Source organism: Coccinella septempunctata, chromosome 6 (assembly GCF_907165205.1).
Source record: "Coccinella septempunctata chromosome 6, icCocSept1.1, whole genome shotgun sequence".
NCBI classification, from domain to species: domain Eukaryota; kingdom Metazoa; phylum Arthropoda; class Insecta; order Coleoptera; family Coccinellidae; genus Coccinella; species Coccinella septempunctata.
The window spans coordinates 13,206,480-13,229,011 of NC_058194.1; the positions used below are offsets into that span (position 1 = coordinate 13,206,480).

Here is a 22,532-nt window from a genome sequence, read left to right on the forward strand (position 1 = left end):
CATGCATAGGTATTGTGGAGGTTTTTCGATCATTGTTGCAATAGGATTGGGTTTCTTGAAAGAACTTATTTCCTGAAACGTATGCGATTTCGATCAAACACCTTCAAAAAATAAACAGAATTAAAATTATTTGCCCAATATCGGGTTCAATTGAAGTTGCTGAAGTGGTTTATTTTTATAACAGTAACTTTCCAGCTAACTGAACTACATAATTATCATACTCCTTTGCCTACTGTGGATGTGATATCAGTGTGATACGAAATCATCATTGACAAGAAGTGAAGCATGTGTCGCTTCCAGATTAACGTCCAACGATCGAGAAACAACGGTACCCTGAAGCATAATTAATCTATTTTAACAATAGGTAGATCTGAATAGACTGAGACATATACTCCAGGCTCGAAAGAGGGTCCTTGAAATGATCACTGCGTCTTAGATTATCCATCTAAGTTCTTGTCAACGGCAGATCCAAATCGTAGTCTAATATCCGAGTCATTAACTCAATTGGGTATATAGCTTCCCCCTTCTTAGAATGGATAATCTAATGGTTCCAGATTGTAATAAATATTGTATTTCCATTAATTCATTTCGTAATATCATATCGAATAGTATATAACTAAGGGAAGCGTTATTTTCAATAAGGAATTAGCATCAAAAGAGGTGTCTGTCAGATTTTTCTAGTTAGTTTGGATGGACAAATCCCAGCGAGCACAAAAACATCTCAGAGATGTTAAAAGTAAGAGATTTCGAGACATTGAACATCCACTGCGATGTTCTGTTTATACATGAATAGAACTTTTATAGAACAGCCAATGTCCGCCGCAGGCGGCTATTATATGGATGTCCCTGGGATGTCACAAAAAGAACTACTCAGAAGTTTTTTTGATAGCCTTTTCATGTACACAATAGAACATTTCTAAAGTGCTTTGCGCACACGAAATCGCTGTTTGTAAGACTTTATATGAAATTCTGTTGTGAGGCCTTTTTTCTTTCATTTGAATGTTTGAGGTTACCACATTCTATTTTAAATGAACTACAAAGTTTTTAAATGGAATACAGAATACTATATAAGAATAAAAATATTTTAATGATACTTCAACAGGTACAAAAGGAAAAGAAATCACATTTCACATAAAAAATTGAACAAAAAAAACAATTGATAAATATTATACTACAGAAAGGGAGAATAAACAAAAAATATATCACATTCAATAAAACAAACATAAATAACCAAAAAGAAATATCACATTCAACATAAAAAAAACAGAAATAATAGAAAACAAACTGATTATAATTTTAGATGTACCGAAAGGGAAAAAAATTTATGAAAAATTTATTTTCCCTTCATTTTATCGTCCCTCCTCCTCTGCCTAATATGCCTAAACCAATCTTTGGCATAGAGTTCGAATACTTTCCTAGTGATTTGGAATTTTTTATGGATCACATCTACAAAATAAAAACAATTCAAACAATTCAAACAATTAATTCACAAAATATATGAAGGTTAAGATGATTTTTTACAATTAAAATAACAGAGAAAATAGCTGCATGAAAGGATCTGGAAGATTTGAGTTGTATATAGCTCCTGACCAGGTTGATTTGCGAAACGTTTTTATTTATTTAATTATTTAAATCTTTAAATGGTATTTAAAGATGGAACAATTTAAAGTAGTTTTCAAAAACAAGAACTTTTCTGGGACAATTTGAATTATTTTTTGATTTACAAGTGATGAATGATTATTATCATCGTCGGAAGAGTAATCTTACAAAATATTCTGGGAATTATCAACGGCAGAGATAGATTATCGAAATATGTTGAAATCCTCGATGATATGGCTTTAAACTTTATAAAGTTATTTCTTGAATAATTATAATAACCTTCCATATACCATTCGATTATTCCAACCAAAATACAATGATCTCTTATACCTAGTCCCAAATACACAAATAATATTAACCACGCAGCGTGGATTCTTTTGAGGTTATATGTATGTTTCTGGACATTATTACCATACATTCAATTCATGTAATACTTACTTATTAATTGTATTTGGTTACTATGAAGAGATCAATCCTAAATTCACAATCAAAACCAACACAGCAGTAGTTAATATTATACAAATCACCAATCAACTTTCAACTCCGAACAGTCCACAGTCCAAACTACGAAGAAAGTGAAAATGGCGGCAAAATGAAATAGGTGAATTGTATATTGTTTATTTGGAATAAACCTCCCAAGGCAAACTATGCGACGCCAAGAGAAGATATCCACACGCTTACATTATTTTGAACACGACAGTACCTCTCAGTAGGTAGACGAAGAAATGCCACAGATGGCACAGAACAGAACAAATAAAGATTTCCAATAGCCTTTGGAGACCTCTTTGGGAAGTGCATATTACGTTTCAAAGAAACATCCTCATGCCAACATTTTCGAAACATCCCAAAATATCCCAGGGATGTTTGTGCTCGCTGGGATTAATCTAAACATGGATGAAGAAAGACTCTTGGTGCAGCCCTTTAATACATTTTTTGCAATTGGAGAGATTGGATTACATAATTTCTTCGCCATCTGCGAAAACACAAAAATTTTTATATCTCCAGCAATTTGAGAAAAGAATTTTTCCTGGGAAGTATAATACAAATGTGACAAGATGAAATCATATTTTAGTTATATTACCACCCTTGAGGACCACCCCAACTCCTCACAAGATGCAATGCAGCTCCAATTCCCATTCTCTGTAACTTTGTCGACCTTTTGTCGAATATCCAGTTAACACCCTGTTTGCCTATTTTAAATTATGTACTTTTGCGAATTGTGCAATACCATATTTTCCTCTCATTATCTATATGATTATCAAATATTTGTTCGTGAGAAGACGTTAACGTTTTCTTTGATGCGCATCTTAGGGAATTGACTCTGAGTTATACGAAAATCTTTTCAGAAGATAAATACAAGTAATTCGAACTTTCGTTGCTCATCAAATGTTCAGAGTATTTGAATCAGTAAGATAACAAGCTGAGTGAATATTGCATATTAGGTTGAATTTTTTTTTATTTTTCATGCAAATAGCTGTTGTAGATAATGGATATTTTGTAATGTTCCTATCTATAAAACAATTTGAAATCTATACTCGTAGGAAATGTAACATTCTCGTGCTGTTTTTTTGATCAATTCAGTTTTTGTTACGGAATGTTCGAAACGAAAGTCAAGAAAAACCAAATTCGGTACTTTTACAGTTTCTTTCATAAATGCGGAAATGCACCTAAAGCCCGTTTGCAACAGCCGAGAATTCTCTAGAAAATTTACTCAAGATTTCATGCGGCGTGAATTATGTACCGTTACATACGCACTTTCGGTAGAATTCTCTGTTCAGTTGCGTACAAAATAATCTCTGCCGTTTTCTTGCGAGAATTTTGTAGAGAATTCTCGGCTGTTGCAAATGGGCTTAAAAGTGAGGACAGTGGCAATAGATCCAATATTGTAACAGCCATTTACGTGCAATTTGGATTTCGTCGATTCCTTTCAGGTATTTTTATGTTAAAAATGTACCTTACACTGGTAGGCCCATCGTCGAAAATTTCGATAAATTCACGGAAATGATGGTAATTGACCAGCATGCAAAATCCTTCCTCAGACTGATGAATCAATTTAAGTCATGAAAATATTGGAATCTCAAATGACTGATAGAATTGGATATGTACAGGGTGTTCTATTGAATTATAAGGTTTCTCAATGAAAATAACCCCCCAACTTGACCGAACTAATTTTAGGGTTTTTTTTTATTGAAAGAACAATTGTAGACACGACGTATATAAGATATTCTGAATCAGCAAACAATTTGGGAGTGGATTATGTAAAAAAATATGGGGTTTATATTTGAAAAAAATGAAAGTTATTATTAGATCAATAAAGTGGCGGACTGCAAAAAGTCTCTGACTACTCCACTGCACTATATATAAAATATATATAATTCAGCTAAAATATATATATATATATATAATCTGTCTGTAGTTTGTAGTATGTTGTTACATTTGTTTCTGGATATCACTGAGAGTTTTTGAAATAAAGCACAAAAAATGAGTTTTCACTTATAACTTGAAAACACTAGAAGACAGAGGGATTATCCATGTTTCGAAAATTTCTTTTCCCTAGCTCTTATAGTTACGGAGCCATTTATTTCCGAAATGTATACCTATTAGGCAAGTCTTTAATTGGGTGGTTCATCTGCAGCCAGATTGCAAGTTTTAAAATAAAATATATCTCACTGATCAGAGAATCATATTCGTTCCCCCCGAAATTTCAATTCTCTACACTTTTCTAATGTCCAAGCTACTTATTATTTTGTCACTCGTATGAAGTTATGAAAATGTAATATAATATGTAATGTAATATTCATCATTTGACGTTTTAACTTTAACTGATATGATAAGGAAGGGATGTAGTCAGTAAATAATGGAGGTGCTATATTGTCGAATCGAAGACGCTAAAAAGTAACGGTTTTGAAACATCACCACATAAAATACCATAACCAAAAAGAAATTATTCAGTGCGGTAATGGAGTTTTCATGTATCTGGAACGCTTTTTTTTATTTATTTTTCCATTCACTGAAATGAGTCACAAACAGATACCCATTCAAGAACAAAATTCAATTGCAAACTGAAATTACATGGTCTTCATTAAAACGAGGATTCAACTTCTAGAAGTGTTTCGCTAAGATAGCCTCTTCAAATGTGTGAAAGTAAACTACTTTGTAAGTATCGTTCGTCAAATACTTAATCCTAGAAAAAAGCAGGTTATTCAATTTTGATTATATAAGTAAATATCAGCCACATCACTTTTATAGAATTATGAAGAATAAAAAATATCTACAAAAATTTAATAGTCTCACAAGCATAAAAAATTTTCTTGAAGGAATACGAGGATATAATACAAATATTCTACTTATTGACATATTTGTTTAAATATTCACACATTCAGGTCTAGAAACCTCTTTCATGAAGTAGCTGTCCCTTTCTCGTTTGTCTCTCTTTTCTATGAAATTGCACAAATTCATGTCTCTGGGGAATCACAGTAGTTCATTACGACGTTGAATATAAAAACCACATCGAAAATTATACTCAGCTGTTCGAAAAGCTATACCTGTACCATGTCTATTTCAAATCTCATCGATGCCTCATGTTATGTATTCTTCTTTCATTTTGGAATTAAGTAATTTCAGTATTGTTACAGTCTGTAGCTTGTGTACGAAGGATTAATACGAAGATTTTATTGCCGCTCTATCCTGAAAGTCTCCGCATTATCTATACAGAAAAACCCTCGAAGAAACCTAGAGTCTTGGAAGTGGATTTAACAATATCAAAATGAGCATGAAACATTTTTTTCAGTAAAAGGGTAAACTATTATTTATTCTTGTGCTGGGAAGATATCCACACACTTCATAATTCAGTTGTAGTTGATTTTTGTAGCAGTAGACTAAAAAAAAAAGAATCCTCTACATAAATGATCTTCCTGCCAATGTGTAAGTCATGGCTACATAAGAAATTATAAAATACTTGAAGCAGATTCTGATGTAGTATATGGAAATCAAAAAGAGTAGGGGCGGAAATGCGAAACCTACCGAATTCCTGAAATAACCACCTTATGAAGTAACCTAAATGAACAAAGGTCGTGAAATCCTCGATTTAGGAATTCCCAAATAACGTTGGGGTGTATAAATTATCTTTAGTACTAATAAATTTGAAATTGAAAATTAAAAATAGGTATGTATTTGAGGACAAAATTTCATAATCTACCTATTTATAAAATTAACTTCATCAGTAGGCCAATCCCAGCCCATTCCATTGGAAAACTGCACTAGGGAATATAGCCCCAATAAGTGTCGTGAATGTTTTTCATGACTTTTTTTTTCAATAATTACATATTGATTGACATGTTGATGAAATAAATTTTTTTTTTCAGATGTCGTCTAGTAACGATCATTTGCCTCTACCACCATCAACGTCGAAGCCGAGGCTATCTCCTTTGGACTTCAGAAATACAGAATTGGTTTCACGTCTACTAGCAGCCACGCCACCTTACTTGTATAACATGTCTTTGCTGCCCAATTCCTACTTCTTCAGCGAGATGTTGAGATCCCTAGTTCAAGCCAAACAAGAAAATGCTGCGAATGCCGAGAGCATGATGGCGTCATCAGTACATTCTAGGAGATCTAGAAAACGTCCTTGGTTAGTATCGAGGCACGAGGAAGCATCTAAACACGTTCCAAAAATTGAGAAAACTGAAGTAGCCGATTGGCCCAAAGTAACTTCCGAAAAAGTTAGTCCCATTGAACTAATCAGAAAATCTCCAATCTCTAGGGTACTGGAAGACTCTAAGACATATATGAAAGAAAAGTCTGGTCCGTTTGAACATGTCCAGGCAGAACCTCCCAATACTGGACTAGTCTTACCTCCAGCACCTCCAATTTGGTTTCCTCCCATATATCCAAGTCCGTATGTAGATCCATTACATTTTTTCATTGATCTCAGAGTATCTGGTCATATCTATGATAAAAGCCAGAAAGAATGTGTGAACTTTGACCGATCCGCCAACAAAGAATACCCGTCAACTATAGTTTCTTCGAACTCTGAATCCGAACACAGCCAGAATGCTGAAAAGAGCAACTTACCTTTTGCACCAAGCAGATATGGCAGTCACAACTCAGCATTCTCAGTGCCCCAACAGAAATACCGGAACAGCAGCCCAATGAATTTAACGCAAGTGGACAGTGATTCCAAATGCACTAAATTCGATGTCAAATCAATGGGTTTTGAGAAGTCTACTAACAGAACTGGAACAAAATATGTTGTATCTAATATTGAGAGTATATATAGAAATGTTAATCCGACACAGCGAACGAGTGACTGTTCTCCTGAAAAAATAGCTAAAACTGAAGAAGAAAAAATACAATCTGCATTTCGTTTATTTTCTGAGAACAGTGATTTAGAAGTTAGAGAACTCACGCCAGTTGACGTCATTGATGGGGAGGATCCAGGATTCAAAATTGATGTGCAGACTTGAATTGTTTATAAGCGACTACAGTTGTAGTGTTTTCAAAAGAAACCTATAATAAGATATACACTGAATGTAGACCCTAGATATATGCATTCTTGTTCGACACTGTAACAGTTACTACATGATATTGTTTCAGTTCAAACAAGACATCAAGAATCTATTGTAAATATTGTACATCTTCCTGGCATCTATTTATTTTGAATGAGTGAAATAAACATGAATGTCTTCGAAATTGAATTTTTGATCTTCAGTATATATAAGAATAATAAAGTTTTGATTTGTCAAATTGTTTTGGGGATAGTTACAGTCGAGCCTGCAAATTAATACCCTAGGCCCAGCCGAGGATAGCAAGTAGGCGAGACAATATAGACAGTTTTCGCCGAGTTGCATATTAAATTTTTTCGACAACCTTACATACCTCTATGAAAGTGAGAAGTTACCCGTTTTGTGGTTTCATCTAGGTGTCCGTAATTGCAAATTCCCTGAGCTCTGGTCAAGTGTTACTATTATCCATATCGCTATCACTTTCCATTCTTGATTATACCTTTGAGTATTCAATAATACTCAAGGATTATACTGAACACTAACATTCAGACCACTCACCTAATGCACTGGTAAAATCTAGCCGATTTCGTAGAGAATAAATTTGACAACATCAAATGACACAGGCACTTATGTTTTCATCAAATTCTGTATTCACAAAATTGATTCAATCGCTCCTGGATCTAATATATTGCTGAGTGATGAAGAGCCGGACGTAAAGTAAATCAGTATGATAAGTGAATCAAGACGAAAAGTACTCGCTTTCAAAAATAGTCGACTTTTCGTTCAGAAATTAGTAGGTAAAATATAATTTTTTGTTCAGGTCGACGAAAAAATCATTTTTGTAACTAGCTGTATTTGAATATCTCAGTTGTGACAGAAAAATTTTCCAGAAATATTTAGTTTTGGTTCACTCATTTAACGTGCAGATATATAAGTCACTGGCTTACCGCATAAATAGAAGAAAATAAATGAACACATCTGAAATTCATGTTGAGTTTTGTGATAACAAATGAATTCAGCCGTTTTTAGAGCACTCACCACAATGGGAAAGTACCGTTCATTACTAATTCAATTCATTATTTATGTAAATGACGATTGCTTTCCGGTACGCAACATTCATCATCAATGACAAACTAATTTTGCTACTATTGCAAATATTGCAATTAGTGCAAAAAAATTGAAAAAGAAAAATTTCTAGATCTGGTGATCCTCCATCCAGGTGGAAATAAAATGTTTTAGAGAATGATAAAAAAATCGAATATCGACGAATTCCTGACTTTATACCGCATCTCATAATCGGTAACATTTGAAAAATTTTCTGCTCTCATTTTCAATCCACTTATTCCTTCATATCTGTTCAAAAAAAAATAGACAAAATTCATGAAACAGAATTTTTATTTTTAAAATTTTGAGACGAAAAAATTCTCAATCGATTGGGTTGGATTTATTGGTCATATTCAATTCTGTCCTTCAATCAATAAAGATTAGTTCGCACTACGCTAGTAGTTCGATCGGGAGAGACAAGGGTTCGAAAAGCGATCTATTTGTCCAAACCGCTGCGTCTCGCATGTCATGAATGAAACCGAACTATGGTCAAATAATCAAACCGTGCCAAGGTAATTGGTAATTATCTTGACCCTGGAACCGGATTCAAAATAAAGGAAATGAAGTCAAGAAAATAACGGTGTGACATTTAACGAGCGCAAATATAAGTGAATATACTTCAATTTGACTATGAAGAAAAAAGTAAGGTAGTACCGACAGGGAAAGACAGTACCGATTTGATTATTAAGGCAAATAGTAGTGTTTTTGGACTCGGAATTTATTATATTAATTTCATTATTGCTTTTAAGGCTAACCGGCTCGTAAAGGTGGATCTACTGGTCTACTAGTTCAGTTATTAAACTTGTGAAGCCTTGTTCAGACTAGGCTAGTGATTCAGTAGCTAGAACACTCGATACTCTTCAAAAACCATTTGCACTTCGGTCGAGTCCAGGGTCGATAATAAATAATACTACCCACCAGGAAATGATAATAAAGTATTTAACTAAGTTTACAGATATGTTTGTCCTAGTTCAAAATGCAGTCGATATAAATTCCAAGAAAATTAGTCGAGAGTGTTGTGTTAACTGTCCATTTGTTGATATCAACAATACTCATCCTCAGACCGGTTGGCCGCCTTCTCGTTCTCTATAGATCTTATGGCTTTTTCCATATGTTCCCCAGTCATTGTTTCTACTTTATCTTGTATTGTATTTCGTTTGGAAGAGATATTAATGAATTCTGTCGTATGTTCATTCATTTAATGTTATCGGTTTTATGTTGCTTCTCGTTATCTGTTCTTTCCTCATATTTCTTATAAGTCTCCAGGCTTCTGATGATCTGCTTGCGCCCATGTAAGATTCCAATTCTCCACATTCAGGTACGTCCCATTTTTCATTTTTCTGTCAGGATCAACTTCTTGAATTTTGCCTGTTCACGGCAGCAAAGCAACCTCCTCTTCATTTTTGGTGTTTGTTTGTTCCTGGTTTTCCAGGTTGCTATTCCAGGTCCAAGCAGTGTGACTAAGTGATATGTTGGTATGAGATTTGTGCTCCTTGCTCTGAGAATCGTGGTCCTAATGTCTAATCTAGCCTTGACTTGTAAAGAGTTCTTATACTTTCCTTATAGAAACCCTGCAGTTTATATTTCACTAGGTCTATCTTCTGTTCTGCGTGTTCATTTGTACTTTTCGATTGTTGGTGTTGTTTAAACAGTACTTCCATATGGCCCACCAGTAAGTAATGGTCCTATTTGCACTCTTTACCTCTTAACAATCTGACGTCATTCATTATCCATGTTGTATCGATTTTAAGTATGATAGAATTTATGATTGATCTTAGCTTCCTCGTACCACCATGTAAACTTGTGGATATCCTTGTGGAAGAAGAATCCATTCCGCATCTTCTGAATATATTGTCTGTAAAAACTCATGGTTTTCAGTCTTTTGTCATTGCATAGACTCTCACCGTGATACACTATTTGATGACGATATTTTTTTCCAGTCCTGGCATTCATATCCCCCATCATAATGACTTCCCTCTGGTTTCCTATTGCTGCTAAAACATCTTCCAGCTATTAAATAATATCACTTTTCAAATTTTGAAATCAATGGGTTATAAATACAGAAGGGTGAACGAAAGCCAAATGTTTAAACAAAGGCATGTTGTTGCAGCAAAAATTACTCGCGAAGATTTTTGCTATATCAATCGTTGGATTAAATTATCATATCAGTGTTCCTTTACAAACATGGATTTACCACAATGGAGTTTTTGTTCCTTGATGGACACATAAATCTGAAATGAGGAGCAATCCACCAAAAATTAAGTCTGAGAATAAACGTTTTACGGTTCTACACGCAGGAATTAATTTTGGATTTTTATTTGCGTATAGATTAATTTCGAAATTAGCAAATAATGACATATTCTATCACAGTGCAATGACCAGTGAGATATTTCAAAATAGGGTAATTAATCAACAGATTCAGCTAAGATTCATATAGGAAATGTGTGGTTGTAATGGAAAATGCACTATATCATTTAGAAACTATGTTCATCACATGTTTTCGGATTCATAATTTCCGAAGTAATTTCACATTGTTGTAGTTACACAACTTTCACGTAGTACGAACAACAAAGCGCTCATTTAAAACTCAAAAATGTGTCGACCAACGTCATAACCTCACATTTTCGTATTTTGCAGTATGGAATTTGTCCAATTTCCATGGCCAACCAAGTGCTTTTATAGAAGTGAATGAAGTATACATTTGTGACAAGAAACAGTATTGTTTCTTAATAATGAGAATCTGTGAGAGAGTGGAAATTTTAATGTGTGTCAAAAGGTCAATATGTAATGCAGTTTCTGTTTAATTCCCTGTTGATATTAAAAATTATAGGGCTATTGCCGACATCTCAGCTTTTTCCAAGTTATTTGAGATTTTGCTTTTCGATCTGATTCTACATGTATCCAATAAATTATCTGAATGCCAACATCGTTTCATGCGCTGGAGGAGAACTGTTACAAATTACAAATCTTTGTACTTTTGCACAATAAGTATCGGATTGTTTGGATAATCGTAGACAGATCGATGTAATTTACACTGACTTTAGTAAAACTTTCGACCGGGTATCACAAGGATTGCTTATTTTGAGAAAGTTAAGTCGTTTTGGTAGATATTGGAAGATATTGGACGTTTATTTGAATAATGCACTGTGAATGAACTTCCTTTAAATATATGTAAATGTAAAATTATGTGTTATTCAAGAAAATTGATAACCGAAGAATTCAATTATAATGTTAACACGATGTCTTTAAAAGAGTCTATTGTAGGGATTAAGGTGTTTCATTCGATAGCAAACTTTCATTCGACCTTTATATCGGTAGGATTATCTGTGAAGATAACAGATCTTCGGGTTTCGTTTAATGCAGGCCCGGATCTACGATTTTTTCTGACCGGGGCAAAAATTCATGATGGCGCCCCCCCCCCCCCCCTTCTAAGGTTCGTAGGAAAAATCTAATTGCATATTCGTCATCGCTTTCAACCCGAGCTATTTTTTTCACTAGTTCGAGGTCGTATAGATTATGCAATTAGATTTTTCCTAAGATGAGTACTTTGGGAAAAAAATCACTCTTATTTTCTTCCCATTGTTCCATCAAAACATATTTTTTCTCATTATTCCCTTAAAAGTTATTCTTTTCCCAAAATACTCCCAAAAATTGCATATTCGTAATCTACGACCTCGAATTAGTTGCAATCGTTCGAAAAATAAAAAAGTTTGTATTTACAAGAATGTCGTTTACAACCCGCCCTCGTCTATCGTTTTTACCCGCGCTTCATGAACGAAATTATTCCGAACAAAAATTTATTTTTTTAGCTACATATGTCGACCCGGATCATTTCACATATTAATTCAAGGTCGTAGATCACGAATATGCAATTAGATTTTTGGAGGGTCAGTATTTTGAGGAATAAATCACTTTTAGTGCAAAATTTCGGAAATATTGGTCAACTTTGAAGAGCTGTAGCAGCTAGAAAAAAGGCACTAGTCATATGCTGTTTTTTTTTGTGATGAACTGGTTCTTTGCGAATATAAAAAACCACACTTCATTCATCTATCACGAACAGTTCAGATTTTATGAATTTTTCCGCGAAGGTCCAAAATTTCCGATTTTCCATCGACCATAATATGAAAAATGATTTTTTTTTTAAATATCTGTTTGCATATTCGTGTTCTACGCTCTCGAATTAGTGTACAGAATGAATTCGGTTTTGATCGGAGACCAAAAATATTCTTCAAAAAATCGCCCACTCTGTATATATTTCATTTTGTGAAAACATTTTAAAACACTCAATTTCGTGAAATTTTTGTATAAAACATTTTTTTGTACCTCTCTTAGTAACAAAGTTAAAGGGGGGCTCAAATTATGGTGAAAAATCTAAGGCATAGATTACGAATATGCAAATAGAATTATGCTGAAAGGATTAGTTTTTAAGTTATGGTCTATAGAAAATCGGAAATTTTGGCCCTTAGTTCCAGATGAGAAGGCGATGAGTCAACAGGCAAAGAAATTACTGCTGGACGCAGTGTGAACATATCAGATCTTTCAACCTATTTCACCCAAGTGTGGCGGTCATTCGTAGATGACTGAATAATATGCAGTTAATTGATCCCTCATTGATTTTAAAGATTTAGGCATATTGATGGTTTATCATGTTTCCATTCTACACTTTCCATTTTGGCACTAGGAAATTAATTTTTTCCGAGAAAATCAAAAGTAAAAAAATTTTAACCTCTGGTTGATTTTGGCGCCCCCTTGGGCTGGCGCCCGGGGCAAGCGCCCCGCTTGCCCCCCCCTAGATCCGGGCCTGGTTTAATGCAATTATTGCAAAGAATTTTCGATTATATCAGTTATTCAATCGGTATATTGCGGTTTGATACGTACCAAAAAAAATTAAAGCTGTGCTGAAGCCATGCTGAAGTATGGAATCCCAATCGTGTGGAATACAATTTGGCTTTGGAATCTGCCCAAAAAAATTTTTTGAAATTTTTTTACTATAAAAAACATAACATTCACTCTTTTCGCCATTATAACTTTAACTTTCCACTGGTCGAGTGCAACTTTGTTAGTTTAAGAAAGAGGAGAGAAATTTTAGGTGCAATATTATTTGCATTCAAATTAGTTAATGGTCAAGTCGATTCGATGTATCTGCTATCTCTGTTGAATTTTAAAACACCCCGCATTATGTCTAGGACATATTTAACTTTAAGAATCAGTGTCTTCAATACCCAACATCATTTTCATAGACCTGTGGCATCCATCTGCAAAAGCTTAAATGGTTTTTCCTCAGTTGATATGTTTTCAGTTTCAGTTAAGGAATCAATGTTATTTAATATGAAAATGATTTTTTCTGGTGAATTTTATAGGTTAACCTCGGTTGACGACGGATTGAGGTGTTTATCATATAATACATGTATGAATAGTACCTATATGTTACCTGTTCACACCTGTAATTGGGAATTTGCATGTTGGATGTACAAAGACAAAAAAAAATTAATACTTGCTTTCAGTGTTTACACTTTTCCAGTCCACAGAACAATAGCACACATTTAGAAATGACTATCTAGGATCTGATAATGCGTTGAGTACTCCGCAAATTAATAAATGTAACCATGCGAATATGAACTTTAACAGAACACATTAGATTGTCTGAACACAACTTATCTGGACTTATACGAACAACCGATAGAGATATTACCTATTACCTACTCTACATACCTAGTCGTGGATACCCTTCATCCCTTCATCAGAGAAAAAAATGAAACATTAATGTGGAAATGAAAGAAATTTTTTTCAATAAATGAGAGAAGCTTGTGTGATTTGCTAATGCTTAGGAAAGCTGATGTCGCATAAAATTTATATTTAGGTAGGTACCTTTAGATGATTCTAGCAATGTATACGTTACCTATAGGAATTTTTCTATGATCCGCTCCAAATGTAGAAACATCTTCATTCACCCCACAGACAGGCTAAGCCTTTGTGGGAATATTCTTTATTTGTGGAGTATGTATTTATAGTTTCTGCAAATAAAATTATTATTATTATTATTATATATGCATCATAAAATTCAGAACTTTCCTTCTGCGTAATTCCGATTGCTGCATTCCTGCTTACATAATAACGAAAATCTTTTATGACAACTCCATATTCTTCAGATATCAACTAGCAAATTCCCAAGAGATATTACCGAAAGAATAATTCCCCCCAGAACTTTTCAAATTTATGTCCGTGTTATAAATCATCGCTCGTGCAGGAAATAATATCATTATTATATTGCCGGGAGTCGGCCGCTTCTGCATTCCTTTTTGCCGAATATATTTATGAGCTAATATTTAAGGACAAACAAGCAGGCTTCAAGACGTCATCCTGCCAAAATGATTAACTTCAGTAATGAAACCAAGATTTACCACCTCATCACTTGATTTCACGCTAACGAACTAAAAGAACTTTCATTCTGAAGTTGATGTAATCAATACAAGATTTTATGGAACGTTAACGACGCCTTTTCCATATATTGAAAAGTTTTTGCATCTAGATCTAGACTCTAGAATAATTCACTATTAATATTACCATTGTAAAAAAAAATTTCTCTGGTTTTTAAACGATTTATAGCTTCAGTGTTGATCTCTCTCAACATTTTCACGCACAATTCAAAATTGGTCTTGGTCCTCCATAATCATTATTATAAAAATAACAAGAGTTGAGGTTAAGAACTTCACTCAAAATGAATAATGATAATGATAGTACGCATTCACAATAATGATAAAAAGAAATCAGAAAGTGTGTATGAAAGAGGCAAAGAAAGAATCGCAGTGAACAATACTAGAACATACCAAATTGTAGGCTGAAGATTAGTGTCCTCCTTTTTGAACTTACTTCCATCTATATTGTCTGTTTTTGAATGTGTTAACAGAAGATGCTGAATTCTGATACGAAGAAAATTCTGACGTTGAGTTGATATGAAATTTTCTCGCCCCAGTTGGTTCTCATGACCCATGAGATTGTTGCTGTGTAGAGTGAACATATCTCTGACTCTTGTCTCTCAAACGCGAAAAGCTTGGTAAGAGAATATCAGGTCCCGAGAGCTCTCCTCTCCTCGAAAGATGTCAATCCCATGATTATAAGACGCCAGTAGTTGTAGATATGTAGCTATGGAGTAAGTCAGGTTTCAGCTTCGCCTCTTGTTGTACACCACCAAACCAGATCACCGTATTCAGGTCGAATGTTGGTCCTGAATATGTTACCAAAGTTACAGTCATTGCAAAAAATTGTAGAACGTATATGGTAGTTGTTTAGCTTCGGAAATGGCTCGTTATGGCTACGACAGATGCAGTCATCTGAAACTGTGATGCCAAGATCGGATAGTTTGGAAACAAGAATTAGAACCTGATCACCGATGTTGTATTGTTGTACATTTTGTACTCGACAGAATTCAAGTTCTTTCGTATTTCATGCTTCAAAAAAATTGATTTCAATGGAGTTTAAGTGCTTTCTAATTAAGTTTATTAATGCGTAAGGACATAAACATACGTCCATTATATAATATATGTATACAGGGTATGACACCAATATCACGTAACGGCTACCTAGAAATTTATCATATTAATCATCAATTTATGCTCAGAACATTAATTCATGGAATGGACAAACTTATTCAAAGACTTGATGAAGAATGAAGAGAAAAATAAATAATCATAGGTACATAACTTGTCCTTCAATTGCACTGGGAGGAAATTCATCTCTGAGTCAAAAATATTCTGCTGCTCTTGGTGGAGGATCACCCTCGTCGTTAGAAATGCCTTCAGTACCCAAATTAATAATAGCCAAATCTAGTTTTAGACTGGGAGGATCTTTCGACCAGGTCCAGTCTTCCAAGTGATGATTCTTCTGTTCTACAGTTGTTCGCGTAACGCTACGGGACCCTTATATTTGGGAATCATCTCCTCTAGATATATTAGTGCTTATTCAATAGACAACGATGGAAATAAAATGAAAAAACCCATGTCAACCTGGCGTACTACTTTTCAAATGAGAGCAGCAGATTGCTCCATTAAAACAGGACCTATTTCAATAAGACGCGGAATTTTCCAAGGAGACTCGCTGAGCCCTTTGTGGTTCTGCATGGCCCTGAATCCCTTGTTTCATAGATTGAATTCTACGGACTACGGATTTTCCATCAAGAGCGGCAGTAGAACTATGATGAAACTGAATCATCTCCTTCACATGGACGATTTGAAACTCTTCGCATCTACCAAAAAACAAATGCAACAGATGCTGAAAATGGTTGGAGGATTCTCGGAAGACATCAAAATGAAGTTTGGACTAGAAAAATGTCGACTTCTGAACATAACGAGAGGGAAAATAGAAGATGGCACGTTCAAACTAAAGGAAGGTGCAGAAATTGAAGCATTAAATGAAGGAGACACATACAAGTATCTAGGCATAAAACAGGCAAGAAAAATCAATCAGACCCAGATGAAGAAAGAATTAACGGAGGAGTTCACCCGAAGATTGAGAAGGATAATGAGAACTGGTCTTAACAGCAAGAATCTGATAAAAGCGATTAACATCTATGCTTGCTCGGCGCTGAGCTATTCATTTGGTATCATCTCTTGGACGACCACCGATTTAGCAGCTCTACAGAGAAAAATAAGGACGATGCTGACTAAACACAATAAACATCACCCCAAAAGCTCAATAGAACGGACAGAGCTGCTACGACATCTTGGGGGTAGAGGAATTGTTGATTTGTCCAACCGTATGTCCCAGGAAATTGAAGGACTTCGAAAATATTTCCTGAGCAAGGCTGCTTCGTCAGAACTCCATCGAGTAGTTTGTGTTGCTGATAGTTCCACACCGATAAAGCTACAACAGGATCACTTGGAAACCGTCGAACACTCTGCAAAAAGTAAAATGCAGAAACTGATTACGTCGACATATCTGCGTCGAACTACTGGTTGACTTCCGGAAGGTTGTTTCCTGAGACAGAGGGCTTCATGCTCGCCATCCAGGATCAGGTGATTCCAACAAGAAATTACATGAAATATATTGCCAAGGATGCCTCAGTGACGGACGATAGCTGTCGTTATGGCTGTGCGACACATGAAACTATCCAGCACATCACCGAGGGATGTCAGAAGTTCGCGGGCACGGAGTACAAAAAAAGACATGATGCTGTTGCCAAGATTCTTCACCAAGAATTGGCACTAAAACACCAACTTCTAAGTTCGAAAAAGGTACCTTATTACAATTACCATCTGGATGCTGTGTTGGAAAATGAACATCACAAGCTCTACTGGGATCGCACGGTTCTCACAGACCGGAAAATAACCCACAATAGACCAGACCTCATATTGCTCAATAAGGATGAGGACAGAGCACTATTCATCGACGTGGCAATTCCAAATAACAATAACAATCTTCTAGATAGGCACACTGAAAAAATTTCAAAATACAGAGATATCGAGCAACAAACCAGAAGATAGTGGAAGCTGAAAGATATCAAGACCATCCCTATTGTCATTTCATCTACAGGCCTGATACCGAAGAAACTACTGGAGAACTTGAGGAAACTTCAGTTGGACGAAAATATCTATAGAGTCATGCAGAAGGCGGTACTGCTCGGAACGGCGAGAACTGTACGCAAGTACATGGGGAATGCAGAGGAATACCGTCTGCTCCGGCAGGCAGTGCGGGTGGAGCAGGAATCCAACCTACAGCAGGGGGGCGAGGAGCGACCCAGACCCGACCACCACCACGAGCCCGAAAACCTGGAAAGGGCTCCAACAGAGCTTAACCCTTTTGATATCTGACATATCTGGGATAAGTGAATTTTCCTCTGGAGAGGAGTGTGAAAGCCGCAAGGCTAAAGTCATAATAGTCAAATAGTAGGAAAGAACAATGCAAAGTTATAAAAAAATAGTGGATAGCTGACGGTCGAACACCCAAAAGTACACCAAAATTGAAAACCAAAGAGGACGCAAGTATGGTCCCAGATAGAAGGGTATATTTTCGAAGATGAAGACAAATATTCGAAGTCAAAAACCTGGACAAAAAAATTACTAGCTATCATGTACCATTTAATCTATATTAATGCATTTGTCTTCCTATTGATAAAATTCATCTTTTTTCCATTATTACACCGTGTTGAATACAACCATAACTTTTTTTGACACCACTTTTCGTGTTATTCAATACCTCGGCGGTCTGGTTGTCAGCTATGTCGGCTAGGACGCTGGAGTTAGCGGGTTCGTATCCCGTCGCCGTCATGGATATTTGTGGGTGCTTGAACCTAGGAAAGTTGTTGGCTGATGTGCACGGTCACAAGGCCAGAAGGAGTGGGAAGAGAAAAAAAAAGAATATATACCTAACAATGAATGTTTGTTTACATTGTGTTTTTTTTCGTTTCATTTCTAGCCATGAAGTTCTGAAATTTTTAGAAAAATATTACCGTCCTGAGTGCGTGAGAAAGATGCACGCAAGACGTGGAAAAAGTACCGAATAATCGTCTTCCGAATTCGTTTTGAAGACGTCTTCAGACTGTGACATATTAACGTTTCCATAGGGTCACAACGTCACCAAGTTGGTCACCATCCGAATATTACGAACCAAAGACGTCCCGAAGACTAAAATTTGTACCGAGGCGTAGCTCTATCTGCTATTACGCTACAGATTTGTAACTTACAGTTGCTTTAACTTACGGTTAAAATAAACAGTAAATACGGTTAAATCAAAATAAAATTTTGAAAGACTGGCAAGTAAGTCCCTCCCTCGGCGCAAATCGGTGGATGATACCGGTCCAACTGCAGTGCGCCCTCTTCCTCTCTCTCTCTATCTCGGTTCGGTGACCCTCAAAATGTCCGGGTCGGAAGAAGCTGTCAACCTGTAACTTGATCGGTCGGAAATCGGCAAAATATTAACAAAATGAGAACAAACATTCGGTGGGAGCCCTCCTGGGACCCAACGCCAACGGCGGTCCAACGATCACGGAAATCGGCAATCTACACAGCCTAAAATGGCTAGATCAAGTTCAAACGGTAGGTCGGTATTTTCGGCATTTCAGCTAGTTAAACAGACTAAAGAATGGAAAATAGCGAAAATATCTCCCGAGCTATGCACTACGGAAAGAATTAAAATGCTACAAGTGACTTGCCTTGAATTTTCAAATGTCTCAATGAAGGAAATTATATGGTTAATTATTGAATGAAATTTTTAGACTGAAGAATATACTCATTCTTCAAGTTGTCGTATAATGTGAAATTACAGCAGAGAACCAAACACATAAGCGTCAAACATTTTTTTCGCCGAGAAAAAGTACAAGAAGGTTTAATAACAGTACAGCAGGTATCCACAGAGAGACAGCTGATGATGATATGATGAAAAACACTCTCGCAAAAACCCGTTTGAAAATTTTAAGAAATTTCCTAACTCTAATTAACAAGGAAAAGTGTTGAAGTTATAGTGGTATACAGGGTGAGTCTCTGACTCGTACGAATATTTTAACAGCAGATTCTTGAAGTAAAAAGAAACACTTTTTTTATACCATTTTCTCCAAATCGGCTCGGTTTGAAAAATATAGGCTGTTGAAATACCATATAAAAATTTTATTTTTATTATCTCACAAACATCGAATGAAATGAATTTCGGAATATAGTTTTTCATTAATTTGATGAATCATTTTCGAACACAAGATATCACCTGTCTTTCAGTATTCTCATTATGAACATTACATACCATAAAATAATAAAAATTCAAAGAACCCACCCACCCACAGAAACTGAATTTGACGCTATCTAAAGAATATTCGAACGTTGTGTGAAATAAGATTATTTTTCATATTTCCTTGTATAATGCGCCGTTTTCGAGTAATTTTATGTTCGAAAATAAACAATATCTAGTGTCATAGATTGAGCTAGCTATTCTGAAGGGAATTTTGTGTCTCCCGGGGTAGCATACCTCATAATGAAAACTTGAAAGTACTTTATCTTTTCATCAGGGTCGAATCGGAAAAATGGTATAGGATAAAAGTGTTTCTTTGACCTCAAGGAGCTACTGTTGAAATATTTGTACAAGTCGCAGAGTCACCTTGTATGTTGTGTTAATCCGAATTACATAAAAAATGAGGTGTTATGTTTGAAATATATATCACAGTATTTCAATTAGATTTATAAAATAAGAGTTTGTTGACCAAAGAAGAAGAATTTTCAATAGGTTTATTACATAAGTCAGTTCAATAAACGATTGGTAACCAAATGCGAAGAATTTTCAATGATGATAGCAATTTATATTTCAAGAACTTGATTTATCGGATTTATACAGCGCCATCAAATACATTATTGGAATAAAGGACATAATAAAGATGTAGATTTAGTAAATTTTAGTAAAAGTAAATTTGTTCTCGATTTAATAATTTATCTTCATTTCAAACCGAAGTTACAGATGCTTATTAAGACTATACTCATATTTTCAGGAATGAAAATGAAAAAGGAATGATTCAAATTAACAAAAGATCCGACAAAATGAAGATTCTGATCATGAAATTTGGGTATGTAGTTGAATATCACAAATAAATTGAAATTACTATACTTCAGAATTCCCGAACTTCTGATAAAACTGCTGAAATCTAAGATGAAATCTGCTTTTCAATAACTCAGTATGTGCTCATATATGAAATGTATAGCTGGTTCTCTTTCCAATCTCAGACGCCAAGAATATAATACCGCCCTCCCTTCAACAGCTCCCATCACAAAGTGTCTACTGTGATGTACCGAATCCATCCACCCTCATGCATATTCACGCGCGGATGTGTGAATATTTACACATTTTACATCGGAGAGACCGTCGAAAATCTGAACGTAACCTAGGCTAACACAGCATTTGCATGTAGTTCCAACAATGCCCCCAGCTTAATTCTAATATGATTAAACTTCAACAAAACGAGACGCCCGAATGGCATTTTCCAAAAGTTCCGCATGGCATTCGTCGTGACGCTCTACGAGTTTTCAGCTCTAGTTAGTTTGGTCCGACGCCTAACCCGTTTTTATTGTACGCATTTTCCACAGAACTGGTTCTATTCACTTTGATGATGGTGAAATGAAGAATACGAATAGACCTAGATAGCAGATAGATGTAGATGTATGAACAATCATTTATACGGGGTGTCCTAACGAAAATTTAAATCCCCTTAACTATTAAACGAAGAACATTGAACAAGAGATGTCGAGTGTTGGCTAGTTTGAAAATTATTTATGTTAGTAGAGTTAAAATTTTCGAAATCGGTTCATTATTCATGGAATAATGTAATAATTGAAAATACCTCCAAAGGGTGATGTTAAACAGACAGATGAATCGCCCAAACTAGTGAACCACACAGTTGTGAATAATCCAAAAATGATTTTCAAGTTCTGTATCAGGGAGAAAGAATTCCAATGACGACATTGTTCTGGCAAAACACACGAACATTTTTTGATTGATTCGAAAATATTTCCTGAACAAAACTGCTTAATCAGAAATTCATCGAGTAGTTTGTGATGCTGATTTTCGTAAACCTTTGCATGAAAGGCATCAGAACTAGATGAACCATGATTACATAGCCATATCTGCGTCGAACTTCTGGAAAGTTGTTTCCCGAGACAGAGAGCTTCATCCTCGCCATCCAGGACCAGGTGATTCCGACCAGGAACTACATGAAATATATTGCCAAGGATGCCACAGGGAAGGACGAGAGCTATCGTTACTGCTGTGCGACACATGAAAACCCCCATAACATCATCTGGGGATGCCAAAAGTTCGCTAGCATGGAGTACGAGAATATGAATGATGCTGTTGCCAAGATTGTACACCAAGAATTGGCAATACAATACCGATTTCAAGGTTTTTCCTAGGCCTATTCTGAGTGATTTTTCTGTCTGTGAGAACCGTGCGATCCCAGTAGAGCCTGTTCTTTGTTGTTTGAAATCGTCACGTCAATGTAAAGTGTGCTCTGTTCCCATCCTCATTCACCAATATGAGGTCAGACCTAGTATGAGTGATCTTCTTGTCCGTGAGATGAGAACCGTGCGATCCCAGTAGAGCTTGTGATGATCATTTTACAAAACAGCATCCACATGGTAGTTCTAATAGAGAACCTTCTTTGACCTTCGAAGTTGATATTTTATAGCCAAATCTTGGTGTTAAATGCCTACGAACTTCTGGCATCCCCCAGTGATGTGCTGGATGGTTTCATGTATCGTACAACATAAAGACAGCTATCGTCTGCCGCTGAGCTATCATTGGCGATATATCTAATATATAAAATTCTCGTGTCATAGTTTTCGTTACCGTACTCCTCCG

General features: G+C 35.6%; 1 protein-coding gene across 2 annotated transcripts in view; it reads left to right on the forward strand.

Moving 5' to 3' along the window:
• LOC123315336 overlaps positions 1 to 7,284 on the forward strand; it is a 60,623-nt gene extending 53,339 nt beyond the window's left edge. For both annotated transcript variants that reach the window (XM_044900996.1, XM_044900995.1), the window contains exon 2: positions 5,964 to 7,284. In XM_044900996.1, the coding sequence (XP_044756931.1) occupies positions 5,964 to 7,064 (1,101 nt within the window). In that variant the 3' untranslated portion in view covers positions 7,065 to 7,284. The remainder of the gene's footprint in view (positions 1 to 5,963) is intronic.
• Positions 7,285 to 22,532: the final 15,248 nt, after the last annotated feature.